Source organism: Pseudophryne corroboree, chromosome 3 (assembly GCF_028390025.1).
Source record: "Pseudophryne corroboree isolate aPseCor3 chromosome 3, aPseCor3.hap2, whole genome shotgun sequence".
Taxonomy (NCBI): domain Eukaryota; kingdom Metazoa; phylum Chordata; class Amphibia; order Anura; family Myobatrachidae; genus Pseudophryne; species Pseudophryne corroboree.
The window spans coordinates 2,773,686-2,795,527 of NC_086446.1; the positions used below are offsets into that span (position 1 = coordinate 2,773,686).

Sequence of the window (21,842 nt, forward strand, 5' to 3'; positions counted from 1 at the left end):
TTGATAATATAATATCGATTTTTATTGTCTGTTTACATATTTGTTGTTTTTTGTATGTAACACATTTGTAAATTGAAGTATCCATTGCATTTTTGACACAAAGTGGAGCTTTGACTAATTATGAATAATTGCACCAGTCAAATGAATTTTTTGTATACGTCCATCCCAAATTTTTACATCTTCAAAATGGCCCATATAGAGATTCACAAAACTTGGCGTGAACCTGGACCCCATAGCCATCCCCGGTGATTATAAATAAAATGTAGATTCGAGTAAAAAATAATTGTGCCAAATTAAATAATAGCCCATCGAAAATATATTTTCAGCTGTCTTCTGATATATCCAACATCTTGTTGTAAATGAAGTGCACTTGACTACACTCCTGCTTGATGTTGATTGTAGGTATATAGTCATTGAATGGACTAGGATCAAAGGGTAGGGTTTATTTATTAATTGGAATACGGGTTATTTGGCACGAGAATTTATAGATCATTTAAATAAAAACAGTCTAATATTTACACATTTTATTTTTCACAAATACATTTTTTGGACATAACATTTGCCATTGAAAATAATTTCAAATTATATGTAATAAATACTAATGATCATTTACAGTACAATAGTAGACACTATCATGCATGGTTTAACAAAGCCTAAAAAAAACAATTGTCATCTAAAATGAAATTGCAGGGTGTGGATTAACAGATCAACAGTATATAACTAGACAGTGAATAGATTGACAGTCAATAGATCAATAGGATGTAAAGGTCAACAGAAACAAAAGATGAACAGTGAAATGGTGGGACATGGGTTTAGGTTGACAGGATGAAAAGACTTGTGTGAAAATCTGAGATAGTTTTAGGTCAAATTTCAGCAGAAATATAGAAAATACTGAAGGCTTCACAAACTTTCAAGCACCACTATATATATATATATAATATTTTTTTTTACGTTATGTGGGACATATTTGGATGTGAGCCACTGACAAATCATGGATTTAACCAATTTGTCTAAACGACAGGTTTTGTCCATTTTCCAGTGTGTGGGAGCAAATGATCGATTGTCATTTGCTCTCATTCATTACCAGATTTTAATTCCAATCAGCCAGATCTGGCAGATAATCTACCAGATAATTGTATAGTGTATGCCCAGCTTTAGGCTTACTTAAAAAAAAAAAATGATAAAATCTAATTTGACAAAACAGTAACTAATAATTATTATATTAGGTCAATAAATAGCCTGTGACATGAAATATACTATGCTTACTGATGTTTATTTTTTTGGATAAAATATTCTCACTTGCAAACACACAAAGTACCACCTGAGTAACTCCACTTACTCAGGACATGGAAATGGCTTCTCACCCGTGTGACTTCTCTGATGTACAGCAAGATGTGATTTCTGTCTAAAACATTTCCCACACGCAGAACATGGAAATGGTTTCTCACCTGTGTGACATCTCTGATGTATAACAAGAATTGATTTCTGTCTAAAACATTTCCCACACTCAGAACATGGAAATGGCTTCTCACCCGTGTGACTTCTCTGATGTTTAATAAGATGTGATTTCTGTGTAAAATATTTCCCACATTCAGAACATGGAAATAGTCTCTCACCTGTGTGACTTCTCTGATGTCTAATAAGATATGCTTTCTGTGGAAAACATTTCCCACACTCAGGACATGGAAATGCCCTCTCTCCTGTGTGTTTTCTCTGATGTCTAACAAGAAATGACTTATGTGTAAAACATTTCCCACACTCAGAACATGGAAATCGCTTTTCACCTGTGTGACTTCTCTGATGTGTAACAAGATTTGATTTTAGAGTAAAACATTTCCCACACTCAGAACACGGAAATGGCTTTTCGCCTGTATGACTTCTCTGATGTGTAACAAGATACGATTTCTGTGTAAAACATTTCCCACACTCAGCACATGAATATGGCTTCTCACCTGTGTGACTTCTCTCATGTAAAACAAGAACTGATTTCTGTGTAAAACGTTTCCCACACTCACAGCATGAATATGGCCTCTCACCTGTGTGACTTCTCTCATGTAAAACAAGAACTGATTTCTGTGCAAAACATTTCCCACACTCAGAGCATGAATATGGCTTCTCACCTGTGTGATTTCTCAGATGTCTAACAATAGATGATTTCACTGTAAAACATTTCCCACACTCAGGACATGCATATGGCCTCACATCTACCTTAGCTGGCTGATGGGTAATAAGCTTTGTGTTCTGAGTAAAACATTTGGCTTCTATAGAACAGGGAAATATTTTATCTACTGTTAGAGCTGTAACAGATGCACCAATATCAGAGTGATCAGGGGAACATTCCCCATGATCAGAGGGATCAGGTAATATATCTGCACGGTGATGTGCCAGGTGTATAACTGGTGTAAGAAGGATTTCTTCCGTAGAATCTTGGGTGACATATTTTTCTTCTATTTCACCATCTGGAAATAAAGTGAGAGGATCCTCTGAGACATTCCGGCTGCTGCATCCATCTCCTGGGAATAAAATACATATATAGAAATATAAATGTTTGCAAACAACAAGTTTCATTTTTCAATAAAGACTATGGTTAATTGTGCAAAAATATGCATCAAATGTGCAGACGGAGTAATATATAAATCATTAACTGGCATCAATACACTGTTATAGAGATTATATTTTTGGTACACATATTGCTGAAACTCCTATACACATGGGTGATTATGTGGCTCTAGTCAAGGCACCAGTGGATTTACATTTTTTTTAGCATTATCTTGAGACAATTTAGTGCCCCTCATTGATGTTTGAAGGACAGATTTGATTGTATTATTATGTCTGTTAACCCAGAGGATACAGACAGCATAGGCTATGTGAACATCTACCATTAGGTGATGAACTCACATAGGGGGTCATTCCGAGTTGATCATAGCTGTGCTAAATTTAGCACAGCTACGATCATCTTCCCAGACATGCGGGGGGACGCCCAGCACAGGGCTAGTCCGCCCCGTATGTCAGTCCTGCCCCCCCCCCACACACACACACAAGTACAAAAGCATCGCACAGCGGTGATGCTTTTGTACTTGTAGAGTAACTCCAGGCCAGCGCAGTTCCTGTGGCTGGCCAGGAGTTACTCAACGCAGCCCCGGGTCGCAGCGGCTGCGTGTGACATCACGCAGCCGCTGCGGTCCGCCCCCCGCACGGTCCCGGCCACGCCTGCGTTGGCCGGACTGCACCCTGAAAACGGCGGCTAAACGCAGCCGCCCAGCGATCGCCCCTGCCCGGCTCATGCGCAGTTCCGACCCGATCAGCTGCGCTGCGAACAACTGCAGTGTGCGATCGGGTCGGAATGACCCCCATTGTCATATTCTGATACTGAAAACATTTTGTTTATAACTCAATTTAAGAAGACAGCTGGGAATGAAACGGCTGAGCATTTATTCCTGCAACTATTTAGACTGAAAAACTGAGAAAGTGACTATTTTTGTATACATAGTCACCCTTTTGGATTATTTCCGAGAGAAAATAAAAATCCTAGAGTGTTCAGGGTTAAGAATATTCCCACTATCGGCAGGTACAATCCTGAATTCTGTCATGCATTGGTTGGAGTGTGGAACAAATGTTTGTTTGATTTAATAATGATACAGATAATGATTGGCTGATTAAATTATCATGTCAAGTTTAAAAATATCGAGCAGATTTGGTCAAGTTCAAACAAGTAAAGTTAATTACCATTAAAAGAGTTTACAACGAATAACGATTTTACCATTGGGTTAAAAACTGTCCGCAGGGGGCGTGGCCTAGCTGCTGCTGTGAGTGGAAGTGTCTCAGCAGAGCTGCAGGATTTCTGGCACTTCTCTCCCTCCCTGCACATCCATCTCTGCTCCTTTCAGCCTGGTGCCCTCTCCCCCACTCCTGTTGCTGTGCACTGGCCGGTTGGTGAGGTCCGCGGAATCGGGGAGCACTCCTGGAGGCTCCTGCAGATTGCGGCCTACCTTCTGCCCTGAAGCCGGGGACAAAATTTTCAAGCCTACCCGGGCCGGACTTCCGGGACCCGGGAAAACGGGACGTGGCTCCGCCGGACGGCTCCTACCTCTCCCTGCAGGTTCCTGGGGGGTCTCTAGGGGCTCCCAGAGGCCGAGGACCCGTGGGCCCTTGTGCTTTTACTCCTGTGTGCCTGGGATCCACCTCTGTCTCCAGCTGGGAAGGAGACATTCACAGCCAGCGCCCATTTTGGATTCTTCAGTCTGTGCATCTCTGCAGCTCTGTCTCCTCCTGAGGCTGAAAATTAACCCTGAGCTAAACCAGGACCAGTGATGTCTGCCTGGGGCTCTCCTCCAGCTTTTTCTACTACATCTCCCTTGGGGTGTATATTCCATTATGTGGTAGTGCTGCCGATTCCTGCTGGAATCCCCTGTACTGGATCTGTGAGTACCCCCTTGCTGGGATTTGTTGTGCCTCTCTCATATTTGTTGTTTCTCCCCGACCCTGCAAAGATCTCTCTGCATGTAATAATGTTTGAATAGGGATGTGATGTGCTCTGTCCTCTCTACGCCTCCACCCGGGGTCCTCATGCATACATAGTAGCTTCTGTTTGGAACCAGCATACTACTCTGCCTCCAGGGCCTGTGACGCATTGGCCTTCCAGTTTCACTCGTCTACTCCTTCTACTGCAGCTCTCTAACGATGCCCCCTAAAAAAATTAAGGACGCACTCCCGCCCCCGGTGGCTTTCTCTAATCAAAAAGGGGCTCGTATCTCCTCGTCTCCTGCCGGGAGCTCCATCCCATCGAGCCAACCTGACCGTCCTAAGGAGAGTTCTGGCCATTCCTTATCGGTCCCTGGGGTGGACTCTAATTCTACGGATCCTCTCATTGTCAAGACTCTGTGTCAAGTCCTTGCGGCTTTTAAATCTGAGCTCACTCAAGACCTCTCTCTGGCTATCCTTGAAGTTAAAGTGGAGCTAACTGCTTTAGGTGATCGCACAGACCACCTTGAACGTAAAATGGAGGAACTGATGTCCTCTCATAATTACCTTATTTCGGCCCATGACCGACAACAAGCTGAGATGGAGACGTATAAAGACAAACTGGCGGATATAGAGGACAGGTCGCAGAGAAATAATATTAAAATCTGAGGTATCCCAGACTCTGTGGCCAATTCGGAACTTCTGGACTATGCTATGTCCCTCTTCCGCAAACTGCTACCTGGGGCGGACGACAGAGACCTTCTCATCGATCGCATTCACCGGCTTCCGAAACCATGGACGGTTTCCGCCTCCTACACTCGGGATACCCTCCTCCGTGTTCACTTCTTCACGACCAAGGAACGGATAATGCAAGATAATGCCAGATCTGCGTCTGATTCGGATACGCTTGGAGGCCTACAAATATTTCCTGACTTCTCGGCACTGACCATCTCTAAACGTAGAGCTCTGGCTCCTATCACGGAGGCACTACGTTCTCATGACATTAGATACAGATGGGGCTTCCCAGTGAAATTGGTGATTTCCCATGAGAATCCTCCTACGTAGTTGCCACTCTGGACGCTGGGGTTAAGCTGCTTAATGACTGGGATGTTTCGGTCAAAGTGCCCTCTACATTGAAACCTCGCCTGCCACTTACCCGTGAGTGGTCTGCGACCTGACTAAGTAGTCAATGTTCCAATTAATGTAGTTCCTGGTTGATCTTCATGTTTGGTTGGGGACTCCGTCCCCCTTATAATGCATACCGGATATGTGAGTTTATATGTTATATATGTGTATGCTTTTGGTTCCTTCATTTGCTGTTTATATTACTATGTGTACCTGCATTTTCCTCTGATTCTATCTCTTTTATCTTTCTTTTTCTTCTTACTGTACACATGAGGGTATCTCACTAGTCACTTACATTATTTGTTGATGTGCTTGTTGGTACCCTTATTGGTACTTGTAGTTTGGCTACACGTTATTGCACCAGGTATACATGTGCCTTTTGTACCCCGGGTGGTGATACTACCGCCACCTCCCCATACTTTTTCTACTGCATACCTTTCCCCTGCAGTAGCAATGCGGTCCTGATATAATGGGCCCTTTTGGTTTTTCCTGCCTGTCCTTTCCTCTTTTCTAGATGCCCCCCCCCCCCCCAATTTGAGAAGTCAGCTGTTTTTGCTTTTTCTATATTTTAAATGGTACGAATATATTAATTGAATGTTAAAGGTTTGAACTCCCCCAATAAACGCAGGCTAGCCTTGACCACTTTTCATAAACACAGAGCTGACATAGTTGCCTTGCAGGAAACGCATTTTTCGTCAGCAGGTCCCCCGGCTCTGAGAGACCGGAGATACCCAGCTGGCTTTTTTGCAAATGGCCCCTTCAAGCGCAATGGAGTGGCTGTTCTTTTTCTGAGCTCTGTTTCGTTTGAACTGCTGTCCCAGATAGCTGACAAGAATGGACGTTTCCTCATTCTAGTTGGACAATTGGAGGATAAGATGGTTACGATTGTATCTCTCTACGCTCCCAATTCTAACCAAGTCCCCTTCCTTAGAAAAGTTTGCTCGACTATTGCGAGGGTTCGTCAGGGTGCCCTGCTTATGTTGGGCGACTATAATTTAGTGCTTGATCCTAAATTAGATAGATCTCCTCGGTCTTCTTCCCAGATGTCTGCGGCTCCCGCTGGCCCGTCACTAGCCTTCCGTAATTTGCTGGCAGAATATGACCTGTATGACTTGTGGAGAGTTCAGAACCCAACTTCGAGAGATTATACGTATTTCTCTCCAGTGCACAATTCCTACTCTCGCATAGATCTTATTCTTTGGAATAAGTGGACTTTGCAGCACTCAGCACAGGTGGATGTTCTGCCTATTTCCTGGTCCGATCATGCTCCTCTCCTATGGTCTTGGAATATTTACCCCCCCTCGGCCATGGCGCCTATCTGCCCACCTGCTGTCGGACCCTATATCTAAAAAAGCGATTGATGGTTGCATCTCCCTCTATATGGAAACTAATTCCCCCTCAGATACTTCTATCACGACTTTCTGGTGCGCCCTTAAGGCAGTTGTGTGAGGCACTGCGATCCAAGCCGGTGCTAGATTCAAACGACAAGCTATCCAACAACAACAAGACTTGGAATCTAAATTTAAGGAGGTTGAAGATAGGAATAAGCTCCACCCCTCTAGGGCCCTACGTAGGGAATTAAATGATATCTGAGGCCAACTCCAGAAACTCCTTATGAGACGGACCCAGTTTGCTTTAAATAGGTTGAGACAGAAATTTTACCTGACTGGTAATAGACCGGGGAAAATGCTGGCTCGCAAGCTCCATGCTCTCCAGGCTCTTAATAGGATTAGACATCTGATTTCTCCTCAGGGTGGTAAAGTGTCCAATCCATATGACATAGCGAATCAATTCGCTAGATATTATACCAAGCTGTACAACCTTTCTTCTGATCCCCATACTTTTCAATCCACTCCTGATTCTATACAATCCTTCCTAGCCGACGTCAAACTCCCCTCCCTTTCTGCGGAACAGCTCGAGACACTAAATGCCCCGTGGACCCCCTCCGAGGTAATTCAAGTAATGAAATCACTCCCGCATAATAAAGCCCCCGGTCCAGATGGCTTCATAAATGAATTTTATGTTTCTCTCTGTGATCAACTATCGCCCACCCTGACCTCCTTGTATAATTCAATCTCCTCTCTTGGTGCTTTCCCTACAGAAATGCTGGAGGCTCAGATTATCACTATACCCAAGCCAGGTAAAAACCCAGCGCATTGTCAAAATTATAGGCCCATTGCACTATTAAACGGCGATATTAAAATTTTTGCCAAACTTGTCGCTTTCCATTTAAATGTCTTTCTGCCATCTCTCATTGCCTACGACCAAGTTGGGTTTGTGCCTGGTAGACAGGCATCTGACAATACCCGTAGGGTTTTTGACTTGATTGATATCGTTCCCTCTAACACTGGCCTTCTCCTGCTCTCTTTAGATGCAGAGAAGGCGTTTGATAGACTGAACTGGCAATATATGTCCTCGGTTCTAGACAAGTTTGGTTTTAGTGGCCATGTTCTTTCTTCGGTTTTATCTCTATATAGCTCCCCCTCTGCACGGGTATTTAGTAACGGTTTCCTCTCCGATACATTTCCTATTACGAATGGAACCCGACAGGGTTGCCCTCTATCACCCTTAATATTTACGTTGGGCATAGAACTCCTTGCTGAGAAGATTAGGATGTCTGGGGGCTTCCCGGGGGTGACTATTGGCACTACTACTCACAAGTTGTGCCTCTTTGCGGACGACGTCCTTCTGTTTGTCACGGACCGCTAACCTCCCTTCCTTGTTTGCATGCTATCTTGGGACAGTATAGTGAAGCTTCCTTTTATAAAATTAATACAACAAAGACAGATGCTCTCCCCATTAATATCCCAGCTCCCATAGTGTCCACCCTTCAATCACACTATCCATATAACTGGCATTCGGCTTCAATTCAGTACTTGGGGATCTAAATTCCACCTTCTACGGCCTCTGTTTTTGATGTTAACTTACCTCCACTCATTAATAGTTTTTTAGACCTGACTAAGTCCTGGCTATCTTATGATATTTCGTGGATTGGCCGCCTAGCAGCCTTCAAAATGACTCTCTTACCTAAACTCATGTACTTATACTGAACCATACCTTTTCTTTTCCCTAAAACGTACCTTGATAGATGTCGTGCTATAATGCTACGCTATGTCTGGAAGGCACGGCCACCCCGATTGGCTCGGTCCAAAATGATTCTCCCTCGTAGAAAGGGAGGGCTAGATATGCCCGACCTGGTCCTTTACCAGGAGGCATGTGTGCTGGCCCAGTTTAAATACTGGTTGAGTGGGGAGCCTGTAGTGGGATGGGTATCTCTTGAACGTACTGGGAGTTTGGACCTTCCCTTAGAAGACCTTTTTAAGATACACCCAAACTCTAGACCCCGCTTATTGTCCCTCCTCCCCGCCACTAGAACATCTTTACAAATCTGGGATAAATTGGTAACTCGCCTGCCTGGACATCAATTTCCATATTCTACTATCTCACTACGAGCCATAGCTAAATTAATCCCTAATTTAAATCTCTCTACCTGGTTTGTTTGTGGTTTGACTGTCTTGGGGGACCTTATGGATGGTAATGTTATGCTATCGTTTTCTTAACTCCAGTCTCGATATAATCTCCCCAGTGAAGAATTATTGCATTATTTCCAAATTCACCACTAGTACAAAGGTTTGCCTAGACAGGTGGCTCCCCCGAACCCGTTATCCCAGGTTGTCTTAACATGTGTATCTCCGTGTGACTCTAGAGGGGACATCTCGTTTTGGTACAGGACGCTTATCAGCTTGCTTACTACTACTAAGTCTAATGCGCAGCTGAAATGGGAACAAGACTTGGATCTTCCCCTATCTGAAGCCCAATGGGAACAAATTTTTATTTCTTCTTACCGAATGTCCAAGTGCTTGAATCACACGGAGATGCATATCAAACGCCTCAATAGACTATATTTAACACCGGATAGGCTACACTCATTCTGGCAGTCTTGTTCCAAATATTGCTGGCGTAACTGTGGGGAAATAGGCCATATTTTCTGATCCTGTCCTTCCCTTCGACATTTCTGGAGCGAGATATTTGCTTTGATTAATTCGGTCTTACACCTGTCCCTCACCCCCTCTCCGGCCATGGCCCTGCTCCACATTTTTCCTGCTGAGATACCACCTCATCAGAGATATCTGGTGGGGCATATTTGTATAGCTGCCAGGGCTGCAGTGGCCCAAAGTTGGAAACAAGCTTCTCACCAACAACATTCAATTCCATTTTACTATGGAAACTGAGTTCATGCCTTACTCTTCTGCGGCCTCCTCCCCAATGGTGAAATGCAGAGCATGGCATGACTACGTCACTGCTGGAGGGGGTGTTTCACCTTCCCCCTAACTGACTCGGCTTATACTTCCGCTCTGTGCACCGGCTGTGCCTTACTAGCCCTGTGTCTATTATTGATTATCTGTTTATTGATATGTTTTCATGTTTGACCCGTGTTTATGTATCTTTTTCCAAGATGACTTTGTATTTTTCCTATTGTATCTATATTGGATTGTTATATTAACCTTCTGACAATTTTGATATTTGCATGTTTACATCCCGTTCCCTTGGTTCTTTGTACCCCCCCCCCTTCCTTCTTTCTTTCTGTACCCCTTCCCCTTGCAAAAAGAAAACTTGTTTTCAATAAAAACTATTGATGAAAAAAACTGGCCGCAACAAATGGACAGAAGACATAAATTTAAAGCTAGGCGGACGTTCCAAGAACCAAGAAGAAGACTTAGTCTTTCCCTTATCATCAAGGACATTAACATCAAAGGTGAGATGTGTCTTAAATAAAGGTTTGTCATTCGCACCAACGTATTTATTTAATAGCTTTAACAGCAGTGTGGACCTGTATAAATACAACTATCAACCAGCTTGAAAGGAACATTTCGAGAACACCGCCATTAAAGAGGGACTGTTACCTCTGTTTTATAAGAGATCCACCTTTGAAGCCACTACATTGAATCAGGCCATCAAATACTTCACCATAAGGATGAAGGAAAGTGTTAGTGAACATTCCAAGCAGAAACAAGATCTGATTCACAATCTATCCATTTGGGAAAGAAAATCACTTAAGAACTTAGGTGATTACAAAGATGTAGTAATTCATTGTGCAGATAAAGGTGGTGGAATCGTGGTACATGATCTGATGAAAACATATTGCACTCTAGATGGAGATCCAACACAGACTTTTTCCAAAGAACTGTCTGAAGTTCTGAACATGGCTGTGGACCAGAACATTATACCAAAGAAAGCTAGAGACATGCTGCTAATGAAACACCCTTAGATCCCACTATTATACACACTGCCCAAGCTACACAAGGACAAGCTTAATCTGCCGGGATGTCCAATAATCTCAGCATGAGACTCACTATATTATGGGGTCTCTCAATATTTGGACTATTATTTTCAATCAGTAGTGCAGGCACAGTTCTCCTTTTTGAAAGACACCACAGCCTTAATTCTGAAATTATTGGGTATATCCCCTCTACCGACTAGACAAAGTTTGTGTACGATTGATGTCACAAGCCTGTACACCTCCATACTGCATGATGGGTAACTTGACACCTTACGGAGAAGCCTCAATAACAGCCCAGAATACAATGGTCCAGGCAGTGAATTCATGATTTCACTCTTGCACCTAACATTGACCAGAAATTATTTTTTATTTGACTCCAAGTTACACTTTGGGTGTAATGGGATCTTGTGTGCAGAGGTGTAGCGTGGAGACATGACACCCGAAGCACACACACATATACACACATTAATTCTCACCAAATGGGCAGCAGCAGAGCAGCTCTTCGTTCTAGCCTGGAGGGACGGAGTTTCAATGTGATTGACAGGCTGGACCTCCGTGGGTAGAAGGAAAGGACTGAGGAAAGAGCAGGGGTGGCCACCACACTGCCTGCATGTTCCAGATCACTGAATGCAGTTATCTGACAGCCAGGAAGCTTCTTCTGACAAGCCTCCAAACCTCCCCACTTCCCTAACACACCACACTGCACTGGACTCTCTGCACTGCAATCAGTGACATGGAACATGCAGTCAGTGTGGTGGGCACCCCTTCCCTCTCTTCTAGTCATCTCCTCCTACCCCAAGATCCCAGCTGTCAGCTCTGCTACAGGGAGCCGGCGCCTTCTGTCCCCAGCGGCACCTGGAGCTTGAGCTCCACTTGCTCCACCCTTCCTACGCCCCTGTTTGTGTGGCCCCCCGAGTTTGGCTAATCTATTTTTGGTTGAAGTTTATTGACAATGTCTTCATTATTTAGTCAGGTGACCAGTGCTCATTAATTTGGACCATGGAGACCATCAACCAGAAGGATCCAGCTATTAAATTCACTTATGAGTGTAGCTACGATACTGATCACTATTTGGGTGTAGCAGTGACATTAGAAGTGAATCTAAGCTTCAAAACGTCAATCTATTCCAAAGACCATGATAGAAACACTCTACTTAGAGCCAATAGCTATCATCCACCAGTCTTGAATAAAGGATTGCCCTTTTCTCAATTTTTGCTTACAGTGAGGATCTGCAGCAACATCAGTGATGCCAAGGTTCAAATTGATTTGATACTGAATAAATTCCTGACAAGAGGATATCATCCTAGATCTTTGAAGGAATCCAAAGAGAGAGCATGGTCTATTAGTAGAGGAAAAAGCATGAAGCAAAGATAGTTTGGTTGCAAGACTTTAACATTTCTAGTAGAGATCTAAGTGACAGGACCAGGATGCTTTGGCTGACTGTTTCTTCTGATAATCAACTACCAGCTTTATAAGACACAAGTTTAATGCCTGCCTACAGACGTGGAAGGAAACAATGTTTTAAAGTTAAACCACCAAAACCAGAACACTTCATGACCCGCAAACTGGGCAATTTCAGCTGTGTGGTTTGCACTACTTGTAGCTTCCTAGAGGTGGGTAATACATTTGTACACTCACATTCAGGCAAAAGGTTCAGCATCAAATATGCCCTCACTTGCATCAATCATGTTATTATTCAGTGCCCATGTGGTTTACTCTATGTGGGCAAAACCACAAGACAATTGAAAGAACGCATGGCTATGCAGCAGTCTAACTTAAGGGTAGATCTTGAAGGCAAGGCGCCGGATCAACCGGTAGCGAGGTAGAGATTTGAAATATGGATGATCAACAAGCTGCTATAAAATCATTTATTGGATATCCCCAAATACAAGAGGGGGGGGGGAAATAGGGGTCAATTATTACTACAAAGAGAGGCCAGATGGATATATAACCTTCAAACTGTACATCCCCATGGATAGAATGAGATGCTCTCTTTTTCTGGTTACCTATAACTGTGGATTTTACATTATGTTTTCCAAAATGATCTGTTTTTGTGATTGACTTTAACTAACTCACACCTGCCTTCTCTTACCTGTGTGGGTGGATCCCTCCTGCTCCACACAGAACCTGTGGCTCACCGTCACCACCTAGCTTCATTCTACCATATATACCACTTCCCAGCTCAAACCCCCTGGACTGAACAATACGGGACAAGGCATGCTCATGGCAAAGTCCCTCTTCACTCTTCTCATGAAGGCCACCCACTGCATCCAAGATCATCCAGTCTCTTCTTTTTCCTCAGTTTAAGGTACCACTTGAAGTCCTTACTTTCTATATAAAGCACTTGAGATTCATTCTTCGATACTTCAGGCTTTAAAAATTATTTGAAGTACCTTTTCCCAAAGTACCATACTTCATCTTCATTCTTGTCAACTACATCAAAATACAGCAAATTATTTTCCTCAGAATCTTCTGGTTCAGACAAAGAACAGCTTTTCCTTTCCTTCTTTTTAACCAAATAAAGTTTTCTCTTTATTAAACCTCTTAAAGGAACACCATTTAGCCAACTTCTACTTGTAACATCTTTAACCTTCAGCCTTGAAGCACAATATTGTCTACTGGTATGCTTCACTGGTAACTCATCTTCTTTCAAAGAGTCACTATTGTCATGAGTGCCACCAGCATCATAATCTTCAGACCTTGGCTTTATGTCAAAGGACATACTGGTACTGCCACTCTCAGATTCTGGATTCTCTAGTCCACATAACATTGAATGTCACCATGTGCAAGATGGGACTGAAATACCAAAATTGGGAACTTCCTAAAAGACTGTGTTGTAAAAGTGGTTGAGGTACCTTGAAGTGGCATTCCGCTTCCTGTTGCAGCTGAAGGTGTGTAGTCTTCCCAAATGGTTCTAGTTCCAGATAATAAAGCTGAGTCTAAAGTTGGTGACAAAGAACTAACAATTATAGATGGTGATCATATGACCTGTTAGGCAAAGGTATAGAATGTACAGAAGTCTACAGAGATAGAAGTCTACAGAGATATAGATGGCGTCCCAGGAAGTGTCTCTGTTGTTGCCATTTGATCAGAGAGATATGAATGTGACCAAGTCACACCATTTTGCAGTGGAAAGCATAACATTGCAGAAAATTATTGAGAGTCTTGTGAAGGGTAATACTCTTGTAGGTGAAATTGCCTTCATGCAACCAGGATGGAACTTGCAATGTCGCTGAATTGGTCTGCAAGGAAGTGAAGGTGGCTCACACTACAAAGCTTGTAGCAAGTAGACCAGCTAAACCCTATCTGAAAATAAAGACCTCTGTGTAGAGGGAACTACGACCTGTGCTGATGGAACATGTTGAAATTGTTCATATTTTCAAGGTCCAAAAAGCGGATGCTCAAGAAGGTCCAAAAGATATGAGCCTTTTTAAGTTGGCAGATAGCCATCAAGATCATGAGACGAAGTTTATGGATCAATGGAATAAACTTGCTTGAATGTTTATTCCATTGATCCATAACTGGCAATTCCCATACATTTGCATCCCATTTTTGCACATATGCAGGCAATACTTCAACAATGGTGTAACACTCATTTTTCTTCCTTTCGAAGGACAAAAGTGTACACTGCAACACTTGTGCTTCTGGCAAACTTTGCATCTCCCCTATGCAGACTTTTTTTTTTTTAAACAGCTACCACGCTATTTTTCTTTCAAGCTTTTATAATCCACATTTTCTGCATAGGCCCATTGCAAATAAATTCACCACCAATTGTGATGACTTGGGGCAATGGCTTCCTTGCACGATGAGCTCTTACAGGCTTTCATAATCCCACTTGGGCTGGACACCTTGGGGTGAGGAGCCTTTACTACCTGGAGATGAACACCTGGGTGCATCTGACCATCAATGAGCAGAGGATTGTGGGAAAGGCAGGTGCTACAGGTGATACCTTGTGGAACTGTACAGAAGAGACAAAGAGAATCCCCACCAATCTTTGTTTGAACGGTACAGAAGGTCTGAACACCTCCCTACTGGTGTTAACCTTACAGGGGCAGAGATGTCACATAATATATACATTAAGTCTGGCAGGTACGATAGATATATATGGTAGAATGTGTATCTCTCTGGGACTCATAAATAATGATCAGAGCCTGAAACTGTGACTTAGGACCCCAAATGCTCTACATGATGGGTCTCTGGGAACCACATACTTATACATTTGGTACGGTCACTACATGATGGAAGTGTCTACCACTAGTGTTTGTTCCATATCCTTTGGGAACGTCTTGCAGCCAATGTATTTCTATGGTCTGTGGATCTCCAGCAGTGCAGCAAGACATTGTGGTCAGCAGGACTGTAATGTAGAACCGGCCAGACTTAAGAACATCTCTAAAAAAAAAAAGACCCAATGCTTTATGATCTCCAAGCCTTCTGTGAGGCAATGTGGCAAAAATGTGGGCCAAAGTGTGCCCAGTTGGGGTCATCCAAGTCTCTTGCTCTGATAAGTATCCGTCTGATGCACAGTCTTCCAGTCCTTTGGAGTCTGAACAAATTCAGTCTTTGTCCAGAGTCTTTGACTCCCCCACTGGGCAGATATACTTCACTCAATAGTTTGTACTGACAGTAGAGGATGTAGCATAAAATATTGTTATAGTGACTAAGCAAGAAAATGTGTGACTGGGTTGTAATAACTGATTAATACTCACCTGTGCTGATATCTGTAGGGATCTCCTCCTCCTTACACTGCTGATCACCCCTCACATACGTCTCTTCTTCTCCCTGTATATCTTCTGCCTTCATATCAGTCACATACATCTCTTCTTCTCCCTTTGTATCTTCTGCCTTTATATCAGTCACATATGTCTCTTCTTCTCCCTCTATATCTTCTGCCTTCATATCAGTCACATACGTCTCATCTTCTCTCTCTGTACCTTCTGCCTTTATATCAGTCACATATGTCTCTTCTTCTCCCTCTACATCTTCTGCCTTCATATCAGTCACATACGTCTCTTCTTCTCTCTCTGTACCTTCTGCTTTATTATCAGTCACATATGAATCTTCTCCCTCTATCTCTTCTACCTTTATATCAGTAAGCTCTTCACCCTAAATGACCAATAAAATAATAAAGTCTGAATTCATTAAGAGTATATAGTATAACAGTGTGTAAGGCGCACACACACACACACACACACACACCCTTCCCCATCATATAGTGACAGTCACCGTGGTATACAGGTTGAGTATCCCATATCCAAATATTCCAAAATACGGAATATTCCGAAATACGGAATTGTTTGAGTGAGACGGAGATAGTGAAACCTTTGTTTTCTGATGGTTCAATGTACACAAACTTTGTTTAATACACAAAGTTATTAAAAATATTGTATTAAATGACCTTCAGGCTATGTGTATAAGGTGTATATGAAACATAAATGAATTGTGTGAATGTACACAAACTTTATTTAATGCACAAAGTTTTTAAAAATATTGTCTAAAATTACCTTCAGGCTGTGTGTATAAGGTGTATATGAATCATAAATGCATTCTGTGCTTAGACTTAGGTCCCATCGCCATGATATCTCATTATGGTATGCAGTTATTCCATAATACGGAAAAATCCGATATCCAAAATACTTCTGGTCCCAAGCATTTTGGATAAGGGATACTCAACCTGTATTAATAAAACCCTAAATCCCACCTACTTGATCCTCCTGTGGGATCCTGTGATTCTCCTCTGTACAATCTTGGGAATACAGAGGACGGAGACATCTCTCTGGGGTATCTCTGTTACTGGGTCCATCTGTAGGAGACACACAGTGACTGAGTACAGTGTATATATGTGATTATCAGATGATGTGTGTAAATAGGGGGCCCCCATACCTGCTCTCCCCTGTACAATACATGACAGTCTCCTCTTAGCCAGTGATGTGAGGGGCCGGTGATTCTCCATCATCACGTCCTTGTACAGACCCCTGTGCTCCCCCTCCTGAATGGAGACATAGACAGTGACATCCTGAAAACTTTGGAGGAACCTGACACACACAGTGATACAGTTATCACCCAGACACGTCCTGGTGTTACTGTATAATGTCTCATTCCCAGCAGTCACCTCTACAGTAAGCAGCTGAATGATATTGTTGGTGAGATCCAGGATCTTCTAGTCATAGTGTCTCTCATGTATCAGTGAGTGAGGTGGAGGCACCGTGATGGGGCTTTGGGTCCTGCTGGGTGTCTCACTTTCTCTGGATGTCTTCTTCACTACTGTGTAATCCTGTGTATTGGGGGAGACACCAAATATCACCGCATACACTCCTATACCCCCTCACCTCCCCAGTCATGTCCGTGTATTATTACTATAGATATGTGATGTCACTGTGACACTCCCCGATCCCCTCACCTCCCCAGTCATGTCTCAGTAATATTACTATAGATCAGGGCTGGCCAAACCGGTCCTCGAGATCTACCAACAGTTCACATTTTCCAGACCACCTAGCTGGTGCACAGGTGTAGTCATTACTAATTAAGATGTGCTGCATTCATTCCTAACTGATAATTCTACAGATCTCCAGGAGGCCTGGAAAACATGAACTGTTGGTAGATCTCGAGGACCGGTTTGGCCAGCCCTGCTATAGATATAAGTGATATCACTGTGAAGCTCCCAGATCCCCTCACCTCCACAGTCATGTCCCTGTATTATTACTATAGATATAAGTGATGTCACTGTGATGCTCCCAGATCCCCTCACCTTCCCAGTTATGTCCCTGAATTATTACTATAGACATAAGTGATATCAATGTGACACTCACAGACCCTCACACCTCCCCAGTCATATCCCTGTATTATTAATATAGATATAAGTGACATCACTGTGACACTCCTAGATCCCATCACCTCCTCAGTCATATCCCTGTAATATTACTATAGACATAAGTGATGTCACTGTGAAGCTCCCAGTTCCCCTCACCTCCCCAGTCATGTCCCTGTATTATTACTATAGATATAAGTGATGTCACTGTGATGCTCCCAGATCCCCTCACCTTCCCCAGTCATGTCCCTGTATTATTACTATAGATATAAGTGATGTCACTGTGATGCTCCCAGATCCCCTTACCTTCCCAGTCATGTACCTGTATTATTACTATAGATATAAGTGATGTCACTGTGACGCTCCCTGAAAGATATGGCATATCCTCGAGTGACGACTTCCCTCACCCAGGCGTCTGAAGTGGCCTGTAACCAAACCTCGGTGAACCGCAGAAGTCAGCCTCCCATCCTGGGGTCCCCCAGGGGGAGGCCCGCCCCATCATGCAGCAGGCTTGTCTGGTTTGGAAGCAGGCTGACGGGCAGCCCATGAACGCTAAGGCTTGGGCTTAGAGGTTTTGGAAGTGCGAGCCTGTTTAGGGTATGCCTGACCCTTTGCTTTACTTGGAGGTCGAAAAGAACGAAAGGAGGTACTTTTAACCTTCGGAGCCAAAGGATTAGTACTTGGTAGACATGCAGTCTTAGCAGACGCTAAGTCAGCAACAATCTTGTTCAAATCTTCCACGAATAGGATGTCTCCCTTAAAAGGGATCACCTCCAAGGTCTTTTTAGAGTCCAGGTCCACCGACCAGGACCGCAACCATAGAATCCGGCGAGCCAGAATGGACGTAGTAGACGCTTTGGCCGCCAGAACACCTGCATCAGAGGCCACCTCCTGAATGTAATGAGAGGCTGTGATAGTGTATGAAAGACACTGTCTGGCATTATCAGAAAACTTCAGAGGTAGCTCTGCCTCAACAGCTTGAACCCAGGCTTCAATACCTTTTGCAGCCCAAGAAGCTGCTATAGTGGGTCTATGTACGGCACCCACAAGAGTGTAAATAGACTTCAAGCAACCCTCCACACGCTTATCCATCGGTTCCTTCAGAGAGGTGATGGTAGTGACAGGCAGAGTAGAAGACACAACAAGAAGAGCTACATGTGACTCCACCGGTGGTGGTGGTGTTTCCCAATTCTTACTTAACTCTGCAGAGAGGGGATAATGAGCTAGTATCTTTTTAGACAGGGAAAATTTATTTCCTGGAGACTCCCAGGATTTCTGACGAATGTCAACTAAATGGTCAGAATGTGGCAAAACTAATTTAGTAACCTTCTGACGTTTGAACTTATCAGGTTTCTTAGACGTATCTGGAGGGTCAGTTTCATCATAAAACTGAAGAATCAGTTTGATAGCCTCCAAGAGGTCAGGAACATCAACCTACGTTGTAGAATCCTCATCAGAAGCATCTGGATCAGTGTCTGATGGGTCAGTATATACCCTATCTTCATTGGATGAAGTATCCGAAACATGAGTGGATTGTGAGGAAGAAATGGCCAGCTTAGATGACCCTTTGGTCCTAGGAGGGCGAGGGTCAGGCTTTTGTTAAACCAAAGACTGATGTAATTGCTGTAACTGAGTTGACAGAGTATCCGCCCATGGCGGATTAACTACAGGGACAATATGTGGCAGGTCCCACAGGGGGCGTAAGTCTTGTTACCAGCGTAGTCAGCATATTAGAGAAAGCAGCCCAAGGTGGGTCTTGGTGTGCCACCGGTGCTGCAGACTGAGTGGTACAGAACCCCCGGTACCTGGACCCTCAGCTGGAATATTTTCCTCAGATAAATCCGCGGCTTCAGCACTGTATGATGCAGTATCAGCCACAGATCTCCCGCCCTGTGTAGCAGACATTATATGGAAACGTAGCCTTAGGGCGTAACAGTACATTATAGCCAGACACAGTACCTGACATAAAAACCCCTGTGGAGTATGATTGCAAATGCAGAACACAAACAGAGGATTTAAGTGGTATATGGTGACTGAAACACACAGAGAAAAATACAACAGTATATCCTGTGAAACACTATCTATATATATATATATATATATATATATATATATATATATATACATATATATATATATATATATATATATATTTATAATGACCCTGACACACTTAGCCCCCTTCAGGGTACAGAATATAGGGATGACAATATGTGTGAGATACACAGAATGGAAACCACATGGCAGCTATAGGCACACACAGTCATAATGTACAACGCAGAAATTATTACACACAACAATAAGACTGCACTGGACTAGTATTACTACATAAAACTATGTACACAGATAGAACAATGCACAGTAAACACTGGATGCATATCACAGAATACTTGTACTAAATATCCCTGTAGTTATGCACTTGTTCTTAACTAGCACTGTCTACACGACATGTAGAATGCTTAAGTGTCCTGTAAATGCACAGCGCTGATGATACAGGCGGCTTTACAGAGGAGACAGAGCCCAGCAGTCCCAGAATCAGCGCAGCTCTGTGTAATGTCGGTCAAACGCTGACAGAGAGTGAGGGAGACAGAGAGAGATGCAGCTCCAGGACGGGAACATCTGCTGTAGATGGCGCCTAGGGTTGGGGGAGGGGCTACAGGTCAGCGCCTTATCCCCTCTGCTGGACTTCACCACCAGGTACTATGGAGCCTATGTGAAATGGATTTTAGTAAATCCCACCTGTGCTCCTTGCCCTGGTGGATATAGTGGGGTCCCAGCACGGCCACAGTGTCCACGCCTGCGGTGCGGTCTGTCTCCTGGGACCGCGTCCAGACCGTGATTTCGGCGGGTCCCACCTAGGGGGCCCTTTACCTCCTCCCGATGATGCGGCCACGCGATCCAGGAGAGCAGCGGCGGTATGTGTGCCTGATGAGACCGGAGCGCCTCCGCTGTAAGTACCCAGCAACCAGGGGGCGGGAGTATACAGCGCTGCTTGGGGGAGGTGAGGGAGCCGCAGCACGATATGTCAGCATGACATATAGCATCAAGTGCCTATGATGCGGCCCTCCCTGTTAGCTACCTGCACTGCAGGCACCAACTTACAAACTGAGCTCCAGTGCCTGGAGGTGGGGATATAGAGGAGGCGGTGCAGTGCATCCTGGGAACAGTCAAAGCTTTAGCCTGTTGGTGCCTCGGCTCAAGATACAACTCTACACCCCGATATTATTCCCTGTGGAATACCAGTGTATCGCGCTGCAGAAATGAAGGCTACTCCATGCGAGAAATTGCCAAGAAACTGAACATTTCCTACAACGGTGTGCACTACTCCCTTCAGAGAACAGCACAAACAGGCTCTAACCAGAGTAGAAAGAAGTGGGAGGCCCCGGTGCACAACTGAGCAAGAAGACAAGTACATTAGAGTCTCTAGTTTGAGAAATAGACGCCTCATAGGTCCTCAACTGGCAGCTTCATTAAATGGTACCCGCAAAACACCAGTGTCAACGTCTACAGTGAAGAGGCGACTTCGGGATGCTGGCCTTCTAGGCAGAGTGGCAAAGATAAAGCCATATCTGAGGCTGGCCAATAAAAGGAAAAGATTAATATGGGCAAAAGAACACAGATATTGGACAAAGGTAGATTGGAAAAAAGTGTTATGGACAGATGAATCGAAGTTTGAGGTGTTTGGATCACACAGAACATTTGTGAGACGCAGAACAAGTGAAAAGATGCTGGAAGAGTGCCTGACACCATCTGTCAAGCATGGTGGAGGTAATGTGATGGTTTGGAGCTGCTTTGGTGCTGGTAAGTGGGAGATTTGTACAAGGTAAAAGGGATTTTGAATAAGGAAGGCTATCACTCCATTTTTAAATGCCATGCCATACCCTGTGGACAGCGCTTGATTGGAGCCAATTTCCTCCTACAACAGGACAATGACCCAAAGCACACCTCCAAATTATGCAAGAACTATTTAGAGAAGAAGCAAGCAGCTGGTATTCTGTCTGTAATGGAGTGATCAGCGCAGTCACCAGATCTCAACCCCATTGAGCTGTTGTGGGAGCAGCTTGACCGTATGGTAAGCAAGAAGTGCCCATCAAGCCAATCCAACTTGTGGGAGGAGCTTCAGGAAGCACGAGGTGAAATTTCTTCAGATTACCTCAACAAATTAACAGC

The 21,842-nt window shown here is 43.8% G+C and overlaps 1 protein-coding gene across 1 annotated transcript in view; it reads right to left on the reverse strand.

The window, feature by feature from the left end:
• Positions 1-37: 37 nt before the first annotated feature.
• Positions 38-21,842, reverse strand: part of LOC135056555 (uncharacterized) — a 637,874-nt gene continuing 616,069 nt past the window's right edge. Inside the window, exons 11-14 of the mRNA XM_063961888.1 lie at positions 16,748-16,853; positions 16,570-16,667; positions 15,574-15,970; positions 38-2,513 (exon numbers count right to left, since the gene is read on the reverse strand). Of these exons, the coding sequence (XP_063817958.1) occupies positions 1,336-2,513; positions 15,574-15,970; positions 16,570-16,667; positions 16,748-16,853 (1,779 nt within the window). The 3' untranslated portion in view covers positions 38-1,335. The remainder of the gene's footprint in view (positions 2,514-15,573; positions 15,971-16,569; positions 16,668-16,747; positions 16,854-21,842) is intronic.